The sequence below is a fragment of the Sander lucioperca genome, chromosome 13 (assembly GCF_008315115.2).
Source record: "Sander lucioperca isolate FBNREF2018 chromosome 13, SLUC_FBN_1.2, whole genome shotgun sequence".
In the NCBI taxonomy this organism is placed as follows: domain Eukaryota; kingdom Metazoa; phylum Chordata; class Actinopteri; order Perciformes; family Percidae; genus Sander; species Sander lucioperca.
In genome coordinates, this window is record NC_050185.1 from 24542249 (window position 1) to 24561731 (window position 19483).

The 19483-nt window shown below is 39.7% G+C and overlaps 1 protein-coding gene across 1 annotated transcript in view; it reads right to left on the minus strand.

Annotated features, from left to right (window-relative positions):
• Nucleotides 1-19425, minus strand: part of LOC116054973 — a 137402-nt gene extending 117977 nt beyond the window's left edge. The window contains exons 1-13 of the mRNA XM_035990799.1: nt 19395-19425; nt 14080-14377; nt 13481-13531; nt 10636-10664; nt 10373-10462; nt 10119-10211; nt 9628-9714; nt 7451-7662; nt 7197-7230; nt 6647-6736; nt 6258-6506; nt 5821-5843; nt 1298-1358 (exon numbers count right to left, since the gene is read on the minus strand). Coding sequence (XP_035846692.1) covers nt 1298-1358; nt 5821-5843; nt 6258-6506; nt 6647-6736; nt 7197-7230; nt 7451-7662; nt 9628-9714; nt 10119-10211; nt 10373-10462; nt 10636-10664; nt 13481-13531; nt 14080-14377 — 1317 coding nt within the window. The 5' untranslated portion in view covers nt 19395-19425. The remainder of the gene's footprint in view (nt 1-1297; nt 1359-5820; nt 5844-6257; nt 6507-6646; nt 6737-7196; nt 7231-7450; nt 7663-9627; nt 9715-10118; nt 10212-10372; nt 10463-10635; nt 10665-13480; nt 13532-14079; nt 14378-19394) is intronic.
• Between the last annotated feature and the right edge of the window lie 58 nt (nt 19426-19483).

Here is a 19483-nt window from a genome sequence, read left to right on the forward strand (position 1 = left end):
CTTCCAACTACCAGCAAATACCCTGCCGCTGCACAACATGGAAACTCCTGTCAGGCATCTCTGCAGCTAAGATGAGTAGGCACATGGCTCAATACTCAAGTAGGGCCCAGGGGTGGACAGAGCAGTCGCTCGAGACTGTAAGAACAAACAGACTAACCTGTGCCGCACTCATGGATACTGGAATGCTTGAAACTGCATAACATCAACAGGACACTAAGAGTCTTAATCAAGAACTCAATGGGGCTATGGAAGACGACTCTAGAGGCCAGCATAAAGTGTGGCATATACAAATGTAATCCTCTGTCCCTGCTGTTGTTCTGCATAGGGCTGAACCCCCTCAGTCAGATCATCACTAAGAGTGGCTAGGTATACAAGTTCAGAAGGAGAGTGACCATCAGCCACCTCCTCTACATGAATGACATCGAGCTGTCGGAATGACTAGATAAGTCTGTTATGATTTGACACTATAAATTGGATGTGTGTGTGTGTGTGTGTGTGTGTGTGTGTGTGTGTGTGTGTGTGTGTGTGGTATATATTGTAAAAGGCTTGGCGTCTCTGAAAGCAATCAATTATGTATTTGTTTGTCATATTGGTTTTTATCACTTTGTCAAAGGTTTTTTCAAAAAGTCCTTATTTCATTCACTGTGATTTAATGTTAAAGAATCAAACATGGGGGGGGGGGGGGTAATTGATTTCCTACCCAGGTTAGGGTTAACCCTAATGTATGTGATTTTTTTTCCTAGTAATGTTGCTTCTGCTGTGAGCGGCATTTGATAGCGGAGTCTCCTTTCAAAATCATCGTCCACTTTGAGGCCAAATGCTTTTGCCAGAAGTTGAGTTTTCACAAAAAACGTCTGCATCTGGCCGTTGAACTCCACAACCAGCTTTTTGTTCTTTTTCTTCTTTTTTGACGTTTTAATTCCCATTATTTCAATCCTTCCAGTCTGGACAGCAGCACTTTGAGCCTGAAAAAAGACAGATTGACATTCATAATGAAGGTTTGGGACAAGCTGAATAGTACTGTACAGAAGGTACTGTAAAGTAGTTGTATAGTTCAGTGTTTCCCAAAATGTCTGCATTTGCAAACCCTGAAATATTTACTAGTCAATAAACTGAGCAGAGACTAAGTAAGAGTAAGAAGAGTAATCTGTCTTTACCAGATTTTATTTAATGATTTTTTCTAATGTTTTTGCGTTGGTTCATTAGGATGTAGTTTATTTGCTTTTATGGACAAATGCCCATACCTTGAATTGTCTCATCCAACTAAAAAACTGAACAGAGACGTTCCTGCAGCTACCTTGGAGGTTTTGGAGGATTTGGCTGGTTTCAGGGACGCATCTTTAGTCTTCAGTTCAGTCATCACTAGAGACCTACGGTTTCATAATGCTGTCACACACTGTTTTCCCGGAGCCAAAGTTGCAGACATCCTGGCTAAAGTTATGGACCTGATACCCTCATTTCCGACCTCTATCAAACGCATCGTGGTCCATTGTGGACATAACGACATGTCCACTCGGATTCAGGAGTGTGAGCGCACAAGGCGAGACTTTACCACTCTCATTGAGGCTTTAAAAAGCACTGGGAAGTCGGTTTTTATTTCGGGCCCACTTCCATCTCTAGGTCGCGGATCAGGCCTCTTTAGCAGACTACTCTCCCTTAACACCTGGCTCCAGCTCACATGCAGTATTCACAGGATAGGTTTTATTGACAACTTCAATCTGTTTTGGGAACGTGGCTCCCTGTTCAGCAGGGATGGGATTCATCCCAATACACGCGGAAGCCAGATGCTACGTGGAAATTTGCACCACGCCCTGCATACCCAGACCTCTGATTGACTGTTTACATCCCGTAAACACTCCCACAAGCACACTGACCAGACACACTCTCCCAAAGTCAATAATCAGAGATACAGCGCTATACGCCCCTCTGTGCTCCCTTCAGAGCAATCACCCATTCATAATCCCATAACCACCGTGTCTGTCCCCCGACTGAGACCGTTTAAACCAAACGCTAACAAAAGAGGTGCTATACTAAACAACCTAATTGGAATTAAAACAACCACTGCAACGACAGAACAGAATAGGAAAATCAAATGTGGACTATTAAATATTAGATCTCTGTCATCGAAAGCATTATTGGTAAACGAATTGATATCAGATAACCACATTGATTTATTCTGCCTCACCGAAACCTGGCTGGGCCATGACGAATATGTTAGTTTAAACGAAGCCACTCCTCCCAGTCATAATAATACCCAAATTCCACGAGGCTCAGGCCGAGGAGGGGGAGTTGCAGCCATATTTGACTCGAGCCTGTTAATTAATCCTAAACCTAAACTAAATTATAACTCGTTTGAAAGCCTTGTTCTTAATCTTCAACACCCAACATGGAAAACAGTACAGCCAATTATATTCGTTGTTGTTTACCGAGCACCAGGTCCATATTCTGAGTTTTTATCTGAATTCTCAGAGTTTTTATCATGCGTAGTCCTTCAATCAGACAAAGTACTTATTGTAGGTGATTTTAATATCCATGTAGACATTGAGAGCAATAGCCTTAGTACTGCTTTCAATTCACTGCTAGATTCTATTGGTTTCAGTCAGAGGGTGCATAAGGCCACGCACTGTTTTAACCACACCCTCGACCTTGTGCTAGAATATGGCATCAAAATTGACGATTTAATAGTATTTCCGCAGAATCCTTTATTATCAGACCATTTTTTAATAACTTTCGAATTCCTACTACCAGACTATACGAAATTAAATAAAAGTTTCTACACTAGATGCTTATCTGACAGTGCTATAGCTAAATTTAAGGAAGCTATTCCAACAGCACTTAACTCAATGTCATGCCTTAATATAACAGAGGACTGTTATGTTAACTCTAGTCCCTCCCAACTTGATAACTTTGTAGACGCTGCTACGGCCTGCCTACGGACTACTTTAGACTCGGTTGCTCCTCTCAAAAAGAAGATGATGAAGGAAAGGAAACTAGCACCTTGGTATAACTCCCAAACTCGCAAATTAAAACAAATCTCACGAAAACTTGAAAGTAAATGGCGTTCCACCAAACTGGAAGAATCTCGTGTGGATTGGCAAGATAGTCTAAAAAATTATAGGAGGGCCCTCAGAAATGCCAGATCAGACTATTACTCAATACTAATAGAAGAAAATAAGAACAACCCAAGGTTTCTTTTCAGCACTGTAGCCAGGCTGACAGATAGTCACAGCTCTATTGAGCCATCTATTCCTATAGCTCTGAGCAGTGATGACTTCATGACCTTTTTTAATGATAAAATTATAACAATTAGAGAAAAAATTCATCACCTTCTGCCCACAGCTTCCAACGACTCACCATTGGGCGCAGGAGGGCTAGAGAGAACGATAAGACCTGATACTTATTTAGACGGCTTTTATCCTTTAGACCTCCAACAATTAATGTTAAGGGTCTCTTCAGCTAAGCCAACTACCTGTCTCTTAGACCCCATTCCAACGAAGCTACTTAAAGAAGCACTACCTGTGGTCAACACCACATTACTAGATACGATCAATATGTCCTTATTAACGGGTCACGTACCGCAGTCTTTTAAAGTAGCTGTGATAAAACCTATTCTGAAAAAACCCACCCTCGACCCTGAGGTCTTAGCCAACTATAGACCTATATCTAACCTCCCGTTTCTCTCCAAAATCCTTGAGAAGGTAGTCGCTAATCAATTGTGTGACTTTCTGCATAGAAATAGTCTATTTGAAGACTTTCAGTCAGGATTTAGAATGCATCATAGCACAGAGACGGCACTGGTGAAAATCACTAACGACCTTCTAACTGCTGCTGACAAAGGACTTGTCTCCGTACTTGTCTTATTAGATCTTAGTGCTGCATTCGACACTATTGACCATACCATCCTCTTACAGAGACTGGAACATTTAGTTGGCATTAAAGGAATCGCACTAAGCTGGTTTAAGTCCTATTTTTCTGAGCGATCCCAATTTGTTAATATTAACGATAAACCATCCAAATACGCTAAAGTTAGCCATGGCGTTCCTCAAGGCTCAGTGCTTGGACCAATTCTATTCTCTTTATATATGCTTCCTCTAGGCAATATTATTAGGAAACACTCAATTAACTTTCACTGTTACGCAGACGACACCCAATTATATCTGTCAATCAAGCCAGACGAAAGCGGTCAGTTAGCTAAACTTCAAGCGTGCATTAAAGATATAAAATCCTGGATGACCCACAATTTTCTGATGTTGAACTCAAACAAAACGGAAGTTATTGTGCTGGGACCCAAGCACCACCGAACTTCATTATCTAAATATATAGCTACCCTAGATGGTATTGCCCTGGCCTCCAGCACTACTGTCAGAAATCTAGGAGTCATTTTTGACCAGGATCTATCCTTTAACGCCCACTTAAAACAAACCTCAAGAACAGCCTTTTTCCATCTTCGTAACATTGCCAAAATCAGGAACATCCTGTCTCAAAACGATGCTGAAAAACTAGTCCATGCATTCGTAACTTCCCGGCTGGACTACTGTAATTCTTTACTATCAGGCTGCTCAAATAAGTCCCTCAAGACCCTCCAGCTGATCCAGAATGCTGCAGCACGTGTTCTGACAAGAACTAACAAAAGAGATCACATTTCTCCTGTATTAGCTTCTCTGCATTGGCTTCCTGTAAAATCCAGGATTGAATTTAAAATCCTTCTCCTGACCTACAAAGCACTAAATGGTCAAGCACCATCATACATAGAAGAGCTTTTAGTACCTTATTGTCCCACTAGAGCACTGCGCTCCCAGAACTCAGAGTTACTTGTGGTTCCTAGAGTCTCTAAAAGTAGAATCGGAGCCAGAGCCTTCAGCTACCAGGCTCCTCTCCTGTGGAACCAGCTCCCAACTTGGGTTCGGGGGGCTGACACCGTCGCCACATTTAAGAATAAACTGAAAACCATCATCTTTGATAAAGCTTATAGTTAGGGAGTGAGGAGTTGCAGCATAGTAGAGTAGAGTAGAGGGAGGCAGGAAGTACAAGCCCGTTCCGGCAGGGGAGAGTACGAGCCCGGTCCAGGGCCCCTCTCTTTAGCCTGCCTCTCTTAGTTATACTATTATAACTCTAGACTGCTGTGGGAAGCTCCTTCCAAGGACACAATGAGCCGCTCCCTCTTCTCTCTTTTCACTTGTCTCCTTTTGTGTGCATCTTAGTCCCAGAAATGCCTGTTACTAACCTAGCTCTGGGGAGTTTTCTCCCGGAGTCCCTTTGCTTCTTCTTCACCCAGAACATCGCCTTGGAATTGGGTGGCACCTACACCGGGGTCCTGGGTGCAGCTGACGCTATGGACTTACTACACCCTGCTACGCTCTGCGTTTCCCCGCAGTGTCCGACTGCGTCCTGCCGCGTCCAACCGCGTCCACCCAGGCTGCTGTGCCACACTACACCCCGTAACGCCCTGCTGTGCCCTACTATGACATGAACTACTATGACTACCATTGTGATCACTGCTTCACTATCTTTATTATGACTATTATTGCCAACATTCACCACTCCCCCAACTGGTGCCGTCAGACACCGCCTACCAAGAGTCTGGGTCTGTCCGAGGTTTCTTCCTAACAAAAAAAAGGGAGTTTTTCCTTGCCACTGTCGCAATAGCTACTGCTAATGCTTGCTCTTGAGGCAACCACTGTAATAGTTGGGGCTTCGTAAAGTACAGAGTTTGGTCTAGACCTACTCTATCTGTAAAGTGTCTCGAGATATCTCTTGTTATGATTTGATACTATAAATAAAATTGAATTGAAATTGAATTGAATTGAATTCAGTTCAGTTGTTACAGTTCCAACAGAATCCATCTGAACAAACCACAAGATTAATACACAGAAATAAATCCTCTAATTCATTTCCACAAGTTTAAAAACAAGTTCTGGGTGCGACTGCACTTCATATCAGGACGATTGTTTATAAATGCAAAAAAAACAAAGGTAGGCTAAGTTTAGAGAGACTGCATCATGATGGTTAAAGAAATAAACCATCAAACACTCAGTAGACCTGTGGTGTTCTTCAGTCTCCTTCACATTCAACTATTCACAGATGACTGTTCCTTTATTAAGGATCTCGATCTCGATTGCTGCCATCCTTGTTTTATCCTCACAATACTTACAGTAAAAGCACCACCCTAACTAAACACAGATAGGTTGACTTCCCGCACAGTGACCACAGTACTCAAAGTAAACCACGTTCACCTTCTACAAATGTGTCTTTTTCACCTTTTTAATGTCTGTAATTTTTTTTTTCCCTTGTATTGTTGCTTCTGCTGTGAGCGGCATTTGAGAGCAGAGTCTTCTTTCAAAATCATCATCCACTTTGAGGCCAAATGCACTTGCCAGAAGTCGATTTGTCAAAAAAAACGTCCGCTTCCTGCCGTTGAACTCTACCATCAGGTGAATGTTTGTGTTATTGGACTTTTTAATTCCCAATATTTTAATCCTTCCAGTCCGGACACCAGCACTTTGATCCTAAATAAAGACAGATTGACATTCATAGTGAAGGTTTGAGACGAGCTGAAAAGTACAGTACAAAAATCAAATCGATAAAGTAGTTGTGGAATCCAGTGGTTCCCAAAGTTCCCAAAGAACAGAGATGTCCCTGCTGCTACCTTAAAGGTTTTGTAGGGTGCAGCTAGTTTCAGGGACGAATCTTGCTCTTCTGTCTTCTGGTCGGGCTTCACATCTCCAACAGGATCCATCTGAACAAACCACGAGATTAAACAGAAAGAATTTCTCTAATTCATTGTCACCACTCCCCAGAAAAGTTTGAATATTTTGGAAGTTATAAAAGTCATGAAAAGTCGGTATAATAGCCGGAATGTCCTTATGAAGCTAAATGTTTTCATCTTTGACTAAAGTTCCTACATTAGAAAATATGGAATTAGTAAGGTGGAAAAAAACCTGTCAGAAATTACACAAAAAATTCCATTAAAAGAACAGATTCATTCTTAGACAATTGTGGTGTTTTTCTTGTATGTATATAATTGCATCTCGATTGCTGCCATCGTCGTCTAAGCGGTGATTGGTCTAATTTTTTCACAAAACTTGAACAAAAATGAAAGCACCACCCTAACTAAACAGTTAGGTGGACTTCTGGCACAGCAACGACAGTACTTAAAAGTAAACAGCATTCCCCTACTACAAATAAGCCTTTTTCACCTTTTTAATGTCTGTAACTTTTCTTCCTTGTAATGTTGCTTCTGCTGTGAGCGGCACTTGATAGCGAAGGCTTGTCGTCTCTGAAAGCAATCAATTATGTATTTGTTTGTCATATTGGTTTTTATCTTTGTCAAAGGTTTTAATTCAAAAATCCTTATTTCATTCACTGTGATTTAATGTTAAAGAATCAAATAATTGATTTCCTACCCAGGTTAGGGTTAACCCTAATGTATATGATTTTTTTTCCTAGTAATGTTGCTTCTGCTGTGAGCGGCATTTGATAGCGGAGTCTCCTTTCAAAATCATCCTCCACTTTGAGGCCAAATGCGTTTGCCAGAAGTTGAGTTGTCACAAACACCGTCTGCCTCCGGCCGTTGAACTCTATCTCAAGGTGAGTGATCGTCTTATTGGACTTTTTAATTTCCATTATTTTAATCCTCCCAGTCTGGACAGCAGCACTTAGAACCTGAATAATGAGAGATTGAAATTCATAGTAAAGACAAGTTTAAAAGTATACAGCACATGTCAAACTCAAGGCCCGGGGGCCAAATTCGGTCTCTTGCAAATTTTGATCCGGCCTGCATATCAATAACACAAAAAAACTAGTTGTGCACCACACCAAAAAAATTAGGAAACTGTTTTTCATATGGTAATTATGCGATACTGCTGTGCAGAATTTGACAGATTTGATGACATTCACTGCATGAAAAGTGGGATTTTCGTCCCCGTAAACGCCCGGAAATCCCCCTAATTTTCATCAGTTAACGACAATTTACAGGCTGTGAACGTCGCATTCGTCTGCGCCACATATTGTCGGAAACGAACCATGACGTATGTGGAGAGCTCCCGCGGAGGTGCTAATGGCTCTAATTAGCATATGAATAGCAGCGACACTGCGCCTGGCCAGAGAATGGCCTGGCTTGAATTTCAGTATTTCAGTATTGGATGAAACCACTACTTAAGTTGACTTCGGGTCACATCGACCCGTTTAAAATTTTTGTTATATATCAGAAAATATGGGACGTAGAAATAAGCGCTGAAAATGTGTAGAAGAAAAATTTTAAAATTTAAAACGTTGAAAAAAGCAAAAACAAATTGTGAAAAAAAAGGCGTCAAAAATGTCAGAAAAAAAAGTGTTTTTTTCAAGGTTGAAGGGAAGACAACACAAGGGTTTTAAACAAAAAAAATCTCTAGCTCTAAAAAAAAAAAAAGCTCTAGGAGACTGAAAGAAATCATGGAATGCACATTTCACCTTTGTACCAAAGCGTGGTTAAAACTAATTGTTGAAATAGATTGTTTTGTGTATCTTTTTTACATAACATTGGTCATTGCTAATGACATACACAGTAATTAATCTAGCATACTTTCATTAAATAAATAAATTCAAGCTAAAATCTAAGTCTACAATTAGGCTATACTGAGCCTGATCTATTTTAAGAGATTTTTTTTAAATTAAGTTAATACCTTTTAGAAAAATGTCACCTGGGGTAAAACTCCCCTGCTGCTACCCTGATTTGCATTTGTATAGCTCACAGCATTTTCATTTACATGTTAAAGCCTCCCCTAGAATTAGGGGGACGGGGGGTCATGGGGGGACAACTGCCAAGCAAGGCCCACGTCAATTTCCGACAATTCACGGCAGTTTTCGGTGTTGCCTGTAAATTGCCGTTTACAGTCGTAAACCTGAACTTCCACGACAATCTACAGTGCTGCTTACTGCCGAAAATCCCACTTCTCATGCAGTGTTTGAGACTCAGAGAAGCAGAGAGTTTTTTAATATTCAGGCTGTCAAACAGGTTGTGGTGAGTCGGCTGGGTGGTAGCTGCTTTTTAAAATGTAATGTTTGTTTTTCATGACTTGCTAAATTCTACGATGGCTAAGAAACTTTTCTGCTGACTTTTTTAGGGTTTTATGTCGACCAAACTGTATGGGAGAAAGCTATATGAGACATGCAGAAATACAAAGTTAATTTACTTTTTTTGTTAAATAAAAGCATGTCAATAAACTCAGCATGTCTGGCCCTTATTGTGATCGTCATTTCCAGTGTGGCCCTTAGTGAAATTGAGATTGACACCCCTGGTATACAGTGTACAAAAATCGCTCCGATAAAGTAGTTGTTCCCCAAGTGTCTGAATTAAAGGAAGATTTATGAATGTTTGTGAACCACACAATATGTAACAGCTTATAAACTAGGCAGAGACGAGAGTAACATCTAATGTCTTTACAGGTTTATTATAGAATGTTTGATTATGTCTATGGTCTTATTGTATGGATATTTCAAATGTTTTTGAAGGGATGATTAGGAAGTAGTTGAACCTTGAATTGTCCCATTCTGCTTATAAACTTAACAACAAACTGCTGACTTGATATGAAAGTCAAACACATTTCAAACAGATGTTAGCATCAGTAGAACAGAGTTGTCTCTTGCTACCTTGAAGGTTTTTATGGATTCAACTGGTTTCAGGGACGAATCTTGCTCATCTGTCTTTTCAGTCTCCACGGCTCCAACACGATCCATCTGAACAAATCACAAGACAAAAACACCATTACAAAGAATTCCTGAATATCAGATAATGTTCTGTTGAGTGTCTATGGAACATATTGTTGTAGAGGGCGGGATGTATGTGATGACGACAGGATGTAGGCGATGATGACGGAACGTAGGAATGTCATGTAGAGTTCTTTAGTGCACTCGTATCATTTAAAAAATGTCCTGTGATCAACAACATATATCTATTTATACTTTGAAGACCATGTGATGCGATTGAAAGCTCCTGAAAGATACAGTAAGTGGTTTTGGGATCTTCAGGTAAGTTTGTTTTTTCTTTAGAACTACTATTTCCACTGCAAAGAATACTTTGAAGTGCAAATATTTAATTCTAATAGTCTAATAGTATTACATTATTAGTAATATATCTTTACATTAATTGATGCTGAAGCTGATGCTTGATGTTTCAGGGATGAATCTTGCGTCTCATTCTTCTTCTTGGGCTTTGCAGCATTAACAGGATCCATCTAAACAAACATTACACAACATTAGAAAGAATTCCTGTAGTTCATTTTCAAGTTTAAAAAACGATTAGTCTGACCTGTTGATTGTCTACGCAACATATTGTACCATCACTGTAAAGCTGGCTGTTTTATCACCAATCCGCTCATTTTAAAATGCATCTCACCTTCACTTTTTTGTTATTTGTGCACTGAGCAGAACTCTGCACAACTTTCCCAGCTAGCGCTTTTGTGACAAGTTTACTGATGGTTTTCTTCTGGATGCAAACAAAGAGTGTAAAAATAATACACGTATATATATATATATATATATATATATATATATATATATATATATATATATATATATATAGTATATAATAAAATAAACGTCTGGATACATCTGTTCACAGCATCAGGGTGTAGTATTATTAACCTTTGTCTTTCTCACCTGGTCAGGTTGACAGCTCTTCAGTTGATCTTAAAAAGAAGAAACAAACATCAGCGTTGTTGCACACCGTCGATGGTTTTAAGGTCAAACTTTTTAATTTTTTGTATTTCAGAGGATCCTAAACATGGTTTGCTTGGTGGGATTTGGTTACTTGTTCCATAAACTTATTTTTTTCTGATATTGTTCTTTTTTTTATTTTGGAAATGATGCCAAACAGGGAAGAAAATACATTTTAATACATTATGAGCACATTTCCAGAGGTTTCCTCATGCCTGACCAGTCGCACCACATGATATTATTATGTAACCACAATGAATGTGGTTACATAAAGGGGAGAGACACTAAATATAATGGTGTTTTTTTTTCTATAAATCTAGACCATTGTTTTGATATTGTTCATTTTAACGTATTTAAGTGTGAGTAACTGTAGATTGATATGATTCTCATCAGCTTACCAGAAGTTAATCAGAGATACATCTGCCTATCTATCAAAATCATACTGGTTACACTTTATTTGAAGGGGTTGTGCATAAGACTGACATGACACCGTCATTATGACATGACACCTGTCATAAACATGAAGGAGTCATTAAGTGTCATTCGGTAAATTACGACACTTTCAATGCAAAGTTAGCATTGTCTGAGATATCTTTGTTGTGGCAACTTGACTTTAGTGAAGACAACAATCTCTGTGTTTTGACAACTTGACATTAGACATTTAACTCAATATATCACCTCAGTGCTGCATTCACTGTCTAACGTTTAAATGGCGCGTTCATGCCACCTGGGAATATCAGGGACCGCCCCCGTGATTACGTTGTTTTTCCGACTGCCAGCGTTCACATGGTCGGGATGCGTGTTCTTCTTCTTCTGTTATATTGGCGTTTGGCGTAACAACTTGTTGCATGACTGCCACCAACTGTTGGCCGTAGCCTAGAGCATCAGGTGTGTGAAAACATGGAGGCCACAATAACAAAAGATTTGCTGCTGTTTTCTTATACGAGCATAGAAACAGCACATGGACAGGTGTTTGTGTTATCTGCAGGACAACGGACGGGAAAGGACACGGATAAGGTGTTGTTTTATACATATAGGCCTATTTATGAATAATCTGAAACATGTTATGTCTGAGTATGTTTTTTTGCAGAGGCGTTTGTCCACAATAAACAGTTTATTGTCATTGAAATATGTTCAGTGAACCAAAGTCGCCTACATCAAACGTCAGCTGTCAACAACGCGTCACCAACTAGGAAACTCGGTTAGCAAAATCTAGTTTCCCACCTCTTATTCCCACAGGAAGTGACGTGAATGGTGACGATTTCACTCGGAAAAATGTTTTTACGATGTCCATGAACGCACGGAAAGCCTCTGAACACCCACACAGGTGTAGCCTATGTAAATGTTGGGGCGTGACAAAGATAGAGACTAGAGCCAAATAAGGAGGAGCCGCCGAGCTGACGTCAACTCGCTTCGTTGAGATTTGCCCGTTTTCAGAAGCAGTTTCAAAATGTGAGATTTGCAGAGGAAAGAGGTGTCAATGGGACTTTGAGGTTCTATGTATGTCCTATTTACCCACCAAACTGTCGTTACTCAACTATGACAAGGTAAAATCGGTTTTGCATTCTATCACCCCTTTAATAATTGGGCCTGTCATGACATATTTATGACAGGTGATGTTGTCTAGGTTAATGTCAAGTTGTCATTACAAAGACCGACAGGTTGTACTGTCTTGTTTAATGTCAAGTTGTCGTAACACAGAGATTGTTGTCTTCGCTAAAGTCAAGTTGTCATGACAAATATATCTCAAAAATATCTAAAAGTGTCATAATTTACTGAATGACAACAGTCATGAACACTCAAAATGACTCCTTCATGTTCATGATAGGTGTCATGTCAGTCTTGTGCACACCTTTTCTAATAAAGTGTTACTGTAATACTTTATACGTCCAGTGCTTGAAGTTGGAAAAAAAAGGTGCCAGTACTCTCTTACCGTAAAAAACAAAACTTGGAGATATTGCTGGTACAACAATTTATTGTTATTTATTAACAACATAAATGTATGTATTTTTTTAAACAAGTCGTGTGTGTGTGTGTGTGTGTGTGTGTGATTCTCTTGACAGCTTTAGTTCCCTCTCTGTCTGGCCAGCAAGTGACGGGATGCTGCTACATGTTTTGCAGCCCAGTTTGTTATCTTTAAAGGAGCCAGCTGTTCGTGGAGCAAAAATACATAATTTGGTCCCTTGACCAACAGTCAGGCCATCCATGTGTTTGGTTCCTCACGCTATTGTTGACGTCGGTGTCATTGACTAAGGTAACGTTAAGGTTGGTAGCTGCAGACTCCTCATTAACGCTAGCTGTTCTGCTCACATCAACGTTAACGTTAGTCTGAAGCTCATGAATTGTACCTGATGTTTCTTGGACTTGGACCTCTGTTGACGTGTCTGGCTCTGGCACACGCCTTCTTTTAGTTCCTTTCTGAAGCCAGGCTAACATAACCACTTACAAACTCCACACACTTCTTTTTAGTTTCTAGGTTTTCAGCAGTGACAAATCTGTTAGGTCAGGCTGCAGGCATCAGACAGCTTTTCCGAACTAGCGTCCGTGGCTAAACGAACTTCTGATAGAGTGGGCCGACTGCTTGCCTTTATGTGATTCGTCAAGATCTGAGGTAAGTCACGTAGTGCCCTCTGGGTAGTGTAGTTTATGTAACGTTAGGGTCAATCTCTCTGACACTGACGCTTTCTCTGTCAGTGGTAGAATGATGACGTACCGATGAGTACCGGGCCACTTCGAGCACTGTATACGTCAATACATAATTAAGTTTGATTTTCTTTAGTTGACCTACCAGCAGCAGGTTTTTGCTTTTTGGTCGCTGATCCGAGGTTTCTCATTGTCCCTGAAAAAGACATTAAACAGGTAAACAAACACACAAATTGAAAATGATTCTCTCATTTAGCGTTTTTCAGAAATGGCTGAGTGAGTGTCTGAAATGAACTTCATGGTTCTACTAGACATGACTCTTTTTTGGTACCAGTACTTTCTCGTTTTGTTTTCCACTGCGGATAGTCATTGTAGGCGGGGTTCTCAGTTGATCCCCAAAGCGCCGCCACGTCAATCTACTGTGACATTTTCAACACGACACACGCTGGGTCATTTCATCGTTAACCAAACAGAGGGACATGTTCATCAATTATATGGCTTAGTTCTGTGTTGCCATTTTTATTTTTTTTATTTATCTGTCAAGTGAATAAAAACAATTGTGGCCTTTGGCTGTTTAAAAATATGGGGGTTGTTCAAGATGTCTCGTGTCGCACTACTGACGATTCTGTCTAAGAACTTCACCTTCTTGTATCGGATCAGCTCGCTTGGAACCTCGACCGAGGTGGTACCAAAAGTAGCAAGTATATATCGATTTACACCCTTAATCGTATCAACTCTTTAAACCTTTTTTTCCTTGGCGTTGTTTCTTCAGTTTCTCCACAAAGGGGCGCAGCAGCTGTTGGACTGCAGCATCGTTCCTTGGTATATTCTTCATTATTTTATCTATTTCATAAATGGACCCTTCTGTCCCGTAGTACTGAACGATTAAATAAGGGATATCTTCTCTGGCCTTGCCATCCTTCACTCCTTGAGGGATTTTGAACAGATTGAACAGCATCATCCTGAATTCTGACTCAGTCAGCTCCTCCAGGATGGAGCTCAGGGCTGGTTTCCACTTTGCCTCTAAAAGCTTCAATGACATCTGCAACACACAGAGAGACAAATGAACAACAAAATTTGCAAATTAAAAACAGAAGCCTAGCAAAGACGAAACAACTCAAACATCACACTGACTGCACACTGAGTTTAGTTGTATTTCTGCCTCAAAGAAAACTTATGTAGGCATATTTAATTGTATGTTCTTGTTGTTCCTTCTATTCCAATCTGTAGATATAAATATAGTTTTAACTTATCACTTATCATTACTGATTTAATTTTGTCAATACACCTTTTAATCTATGATCAAAATTCTGCCTTCCAGTCCACACTAAACTACTATAACAGCCAACATGTAGAGTCTCATGTTTTAATGTCTTTGTTCATTATTTATGATGTAAAAACATCAGATTTCCACACAGAACTACCGTTATCCCGTGTAGATTTTGTTGTGAGAACGGCCAAACGGGACAAAGAAAACAGAAATGCCAAGAGTGTCCTCCACCGTCAGAACACCTCTACTGTCAGGAAAGGAAGTACAAAATAAAATCCTTTAATCTCTTCCGGTGAAAGTAGTTTGGTCATTGATTTATATTTGAATGGCAAACTCGATTCCTTTTAAGGATTCAGGTTATTCTGAGTCACTCACTAAACTGATCCGGGTTGTGCGAGTCACTTGAGTCAGTAGTGATCTATAGGAGAGCCGAGGCAAGCTTGCAATGTTTCGGACTGTCTGCTCGACCTAATTGCAATTTAACGTACTACATTTATACACCAAACCTACAGTAGGCCTAGCTAGGCTACGTGCAAAACGTATGTTATTTCAGAAGTGAAAGAATGGCTTTTTTGTGGATTTGCTTTACCCTGAGCTCGAGGAGAGACTTCACTCGCTCGTCTGCTACAGATCCACTCATGACAACATAGCCGGCTGATTCGCGCGATTGACTGACTCACGCAAGAACTCATGAGTCATCGAGGACTCATGAGTCATGACTGAAACAGGTGACATCTCTTACGTTCTAAAACCAGCCTCTGGAGACTCCACCAGCTGACTTCTCTATTGGCTGTTGAAACAGGAGACGTCTCTTACGTTCTAAAACCAGCCTCTGGAGACTCCACCAGCTGACTTCTCTATTGGCTGTTGAAACAGGAGACGTCTCTTACGTTCTAAAACCAGCCTCTGGAGACTCCACCAGCTGACTTCTCTATTGGCTGTTGAAACAGGAGACGTCTCTTACGTTCTAAAACCAGCCTCTGGAGACTCCACCAGCTGACTTCTCTATTGGCTGTTGAAACAGGTGACGTCTCTTACGTTCTAAAACCAGCCTCTGGAGACTCCACCAGCTGACTTCTCTATTGGCTGTTGAAACAGGTGACGTCTCTTACGTTCTAAAACCAGCCTCTGGAGACTCGACCAGCTGAGTCGCAGTTAAACATCAGCTGGTTTGAGTTGATCTGAGATGGGCCGGTTCAGACCGCTGCAATTTTCCCCTGCGACGTTCTAAAACGGTTTTGCGAATCTTTGGTCTGAACAGGGCTTAAGTAAGCAACATCGTAAAGTGCAAACGACTAATTCAATTCTTAATACAGCATTTACTTTGCTGAACCTGTCCACACTACACGTAACAGGTATTTTATTAGTAACAGATGTCTTATACAGACGCAATTTATTTTTTGTCAAAATACAATAAACTACGTTGCAACATTGTCAGCAAAATATTAAACTTTTTTTGTTTACTTGTGTTGGTTAAATCCAAATGTATTTTCTTCAAATAATTAGCCTCTTATATCATGAGCTTCAACATTTTGTTCAAGATATTTATCATATATAAAATATTCTGTTGTGTGCTATTACAGTAGATGGTCCCACATAATAATCCATATATATATATATATATATATATATATATAAAACGTTGACACTTCAACTTGAAGACCAACCGCCAACTCCAACTTAAAACTGTAAACATCAGCGTGACCACAGAACACAGCTGGAGAAGAGTGAGAGAAGAAGAAAGAAGGAGAGAGAGCAGGCTTTGGTTTGGAAGTCACTTTAGTCAGTTGTCTTCTTGGCAGTCGCACTAGGTCAAGTAGTGTCTCCTATCTGCAATTTCCTCCAGAAACTTCCACATATCTTCCATATTGTGAAAGACAAATTAAATGGCTTCAATTGATTGCCTCTCGTCTTCATCCATGGCTGCACACAATAAAGCCGGTTACATATAACCAGTCTACGTCATCCACAAAAATAAGTTACGCTGCCTTCACGTGCTAGTCAGAAGATCCTACTTCCCACTTGTGAAGTTGAAATTATAAGTACCTTACGAAATGAGAAAAATGCGGATGCAAGGTTCATTCTCACCTGCTTCTTGGGGCTAGACTAGTCTCCGAATTTCCCCCTCGAAAGTATGAGTTGAGGGTGTGTTCAATGAGTCAGCAACTCGTATTTACCATAATTCTGATAGTACGTGAAGGCAGCATAAAATGCAACATCAGAAACTATAGCCACTGACAACAAAGGTACACAAAAAAGTAGCCTATCTTACAGTAAACAACTACTACTTACAGTATTTACATATTGATATTGGCAGCAACTTTAACCATGAACAAATGCAAGAATCAAGCATTTAAACATTTTGAATAAAAGCAAATCAGTCACCTACCTTTGCAAAGTGGCATCAGGTTGCCCTCGTTGTGCTACAAGTTGAGACAGTTTGCTGCAAGTTAAAGGAAGTTAACAACATGTTATTTCCTGTCCTGAGCAGGTTGACAGTGGAGGTGTTCTGACAGTGGAGGTCTACAGTACAGCAACAATGCACTAAAATACACCTGCTGTGGAAAATGTTTGTATCATAGTTTAAAAAATAACAGAATTTTATTAAATGAATACATTCTGTACAGTTTTAAGTTGCTCTCTGTGTTACACAGAACGAAGGTAGAAACACACAACAGACAACTAAAACAAGGAGACAAAGCTGAATGAAAGGAAAAATTTAATATATACTATAATTTTTTAATGGTTAGTTAATGTTTTGTTCAGGGATGAGAAAGTTGTGCGTGCAAAGCTTGGCAGAAATGACCTATTAAACCTATTGTTGGTCAGCAACAATAGATTTAATAGGTAGGCGAGGTGGATGAAATTGGCCACAGGCATGCAAAACTCGTTCCAACAGAAACTGTTATTGAATGTATTGCTCCTTTAAAAAGGGATTTCAACAGGTAAAAAGTGCTGTGTGGACTATAATCTGTCAGATTCAAGAAATTAAATTAGAAGATTAAATTAAGATAAAACCTAACTTTTTGGTTTAGGAACCGCAAAACTGATAAGTGATGATACAAGTAAAAGTAATGATTAACAATGTTGAGATACATTTCTGGGTGTGATTCTTGATTACAAATCTGCTGGAAACCGCACATTAGAGTTAGAGCAAAAGTAGCACGGAGTATTGGAGTAATGGGGAAAGCAAGGCATGTATTGAACAGAAAGCACTTTATATTTTGTATAGTTCACTTGTGTTACCGTATTTAAATTACTGTGTTAAAGTTTGGGGAAACACCTACAAAACCACCTTACAGTCACTGAACACACTACAAAAAAGAGCCACTCCATTAGTAAACAATGTTGGATATGATGAGCACACCTATCTACTGTATTTAAAATGACACACCTTAAAGCTGAAAGATCTGGTACAATTTAAGACTGCACAAAAAATCTATGAAGCAAAAAATAAACAGGTGCCTGGAAACATAGAACTGTTAAACATATAGAGAGGGGCGGCTATGTGTTAAAGAGCTCATATTATGCTGTTTAAATTGAGTGTCTGGATAAACAACATGAAAATGACTTAACATTATGTAAGACATTTTGAAAAGTAATCAATTTCTGAGGCTGTGTGCAAAAGAATCAGATGTATTTGCTAAATATGTGAACACATATTCTTTCCGGTTTTAAGTTGCTCTCAGTGTTACCGAGAACGAAGATAGAAACACAACATACAACAAGGAGAACAAAGCTGAAAGACAGGTTAAATTACACATTTTAGTTAACTAAACTTAGATTTTCAGATGATTCCGTAGGCTTGAGTACTATTTAAATACAATATAACTTCTTTACCAGGTTCATCAGTGGTGCTAAATGATCTGAAGTATATACTGTTTGAATGTTTTAATGTTGTATTAGACTCGGTAGTAGAACATGTCCTTGCTGCCCGTGAAGAGGATGCAAATTGGCCACAGGCATGCAAAACTCAGCACAACAGAAAGTGTTACGTAATGTATTGCTCCTTTAAAAAGGTATTTCAACAGGTAAAAAGTCCTGTGTGGACTATAATCTGTCAGATATAAATCCTATTTATTAAATCAGGTCATTTTGAGGCAGAAAAAACCTTTCATACAAACACAGTAGAAGCTGCCATCACTTTATGGCAAGTGGAAAAAGGACTGGGTTGATTATAATCTAGGGCACAGGACGCTCCCACAGACCGCAATCACTTGCACAACACCGGTTTCATCGTAGGCAGTTAGTCCTTTTCTAGCACGTGGCAACTTTAAAGTGACCTGTCACAGGTGTTGGCATGGTAGCACTTCAAGCACTGACTTGAAATGTGAGAAACATTTTGGTTAGTTCTGTGATTTGCTTTGTCTGTAGTCTACCGTGTGGTTATCCTGAAATGCTCTGAGAAGAAAGAGAATAATAAACGTTTATGGGAGCAGCCATAAGTACAGCCTGTTTAAATCTCCATATTCTGTTATTGTTTATTGACAAACTACAACTTACTGTCAGTTGATTAATGTACACAAAGCAGTACAGTAACGCACAAAACAGTGATCCGTGTGCAGTCCTTATTATCAGCCTCTTCATGGGACAGAGAAACAGCTCATAGTGATTCATATCAGTCACCATTGAAATCAGAGCGTAAACAGACAGAACATGCTGCTACTCTCCTCTCAGACTCTTCACCTTTTTCCTTGTTCGGACCACAAGTTTAGATAGATAGGTAGTAATAATTAATAATACATTTTTCCAAAGACACTAGCAACAAAGTCAGTGAATAAATACTCACTTTGTTTTTCTCTTCAACCACCGACCGTTTTCTGTGAAATGGACTCTCAGTGGAACAAAGACACTTTGTCTGAACTTGTTTGTAGCAGA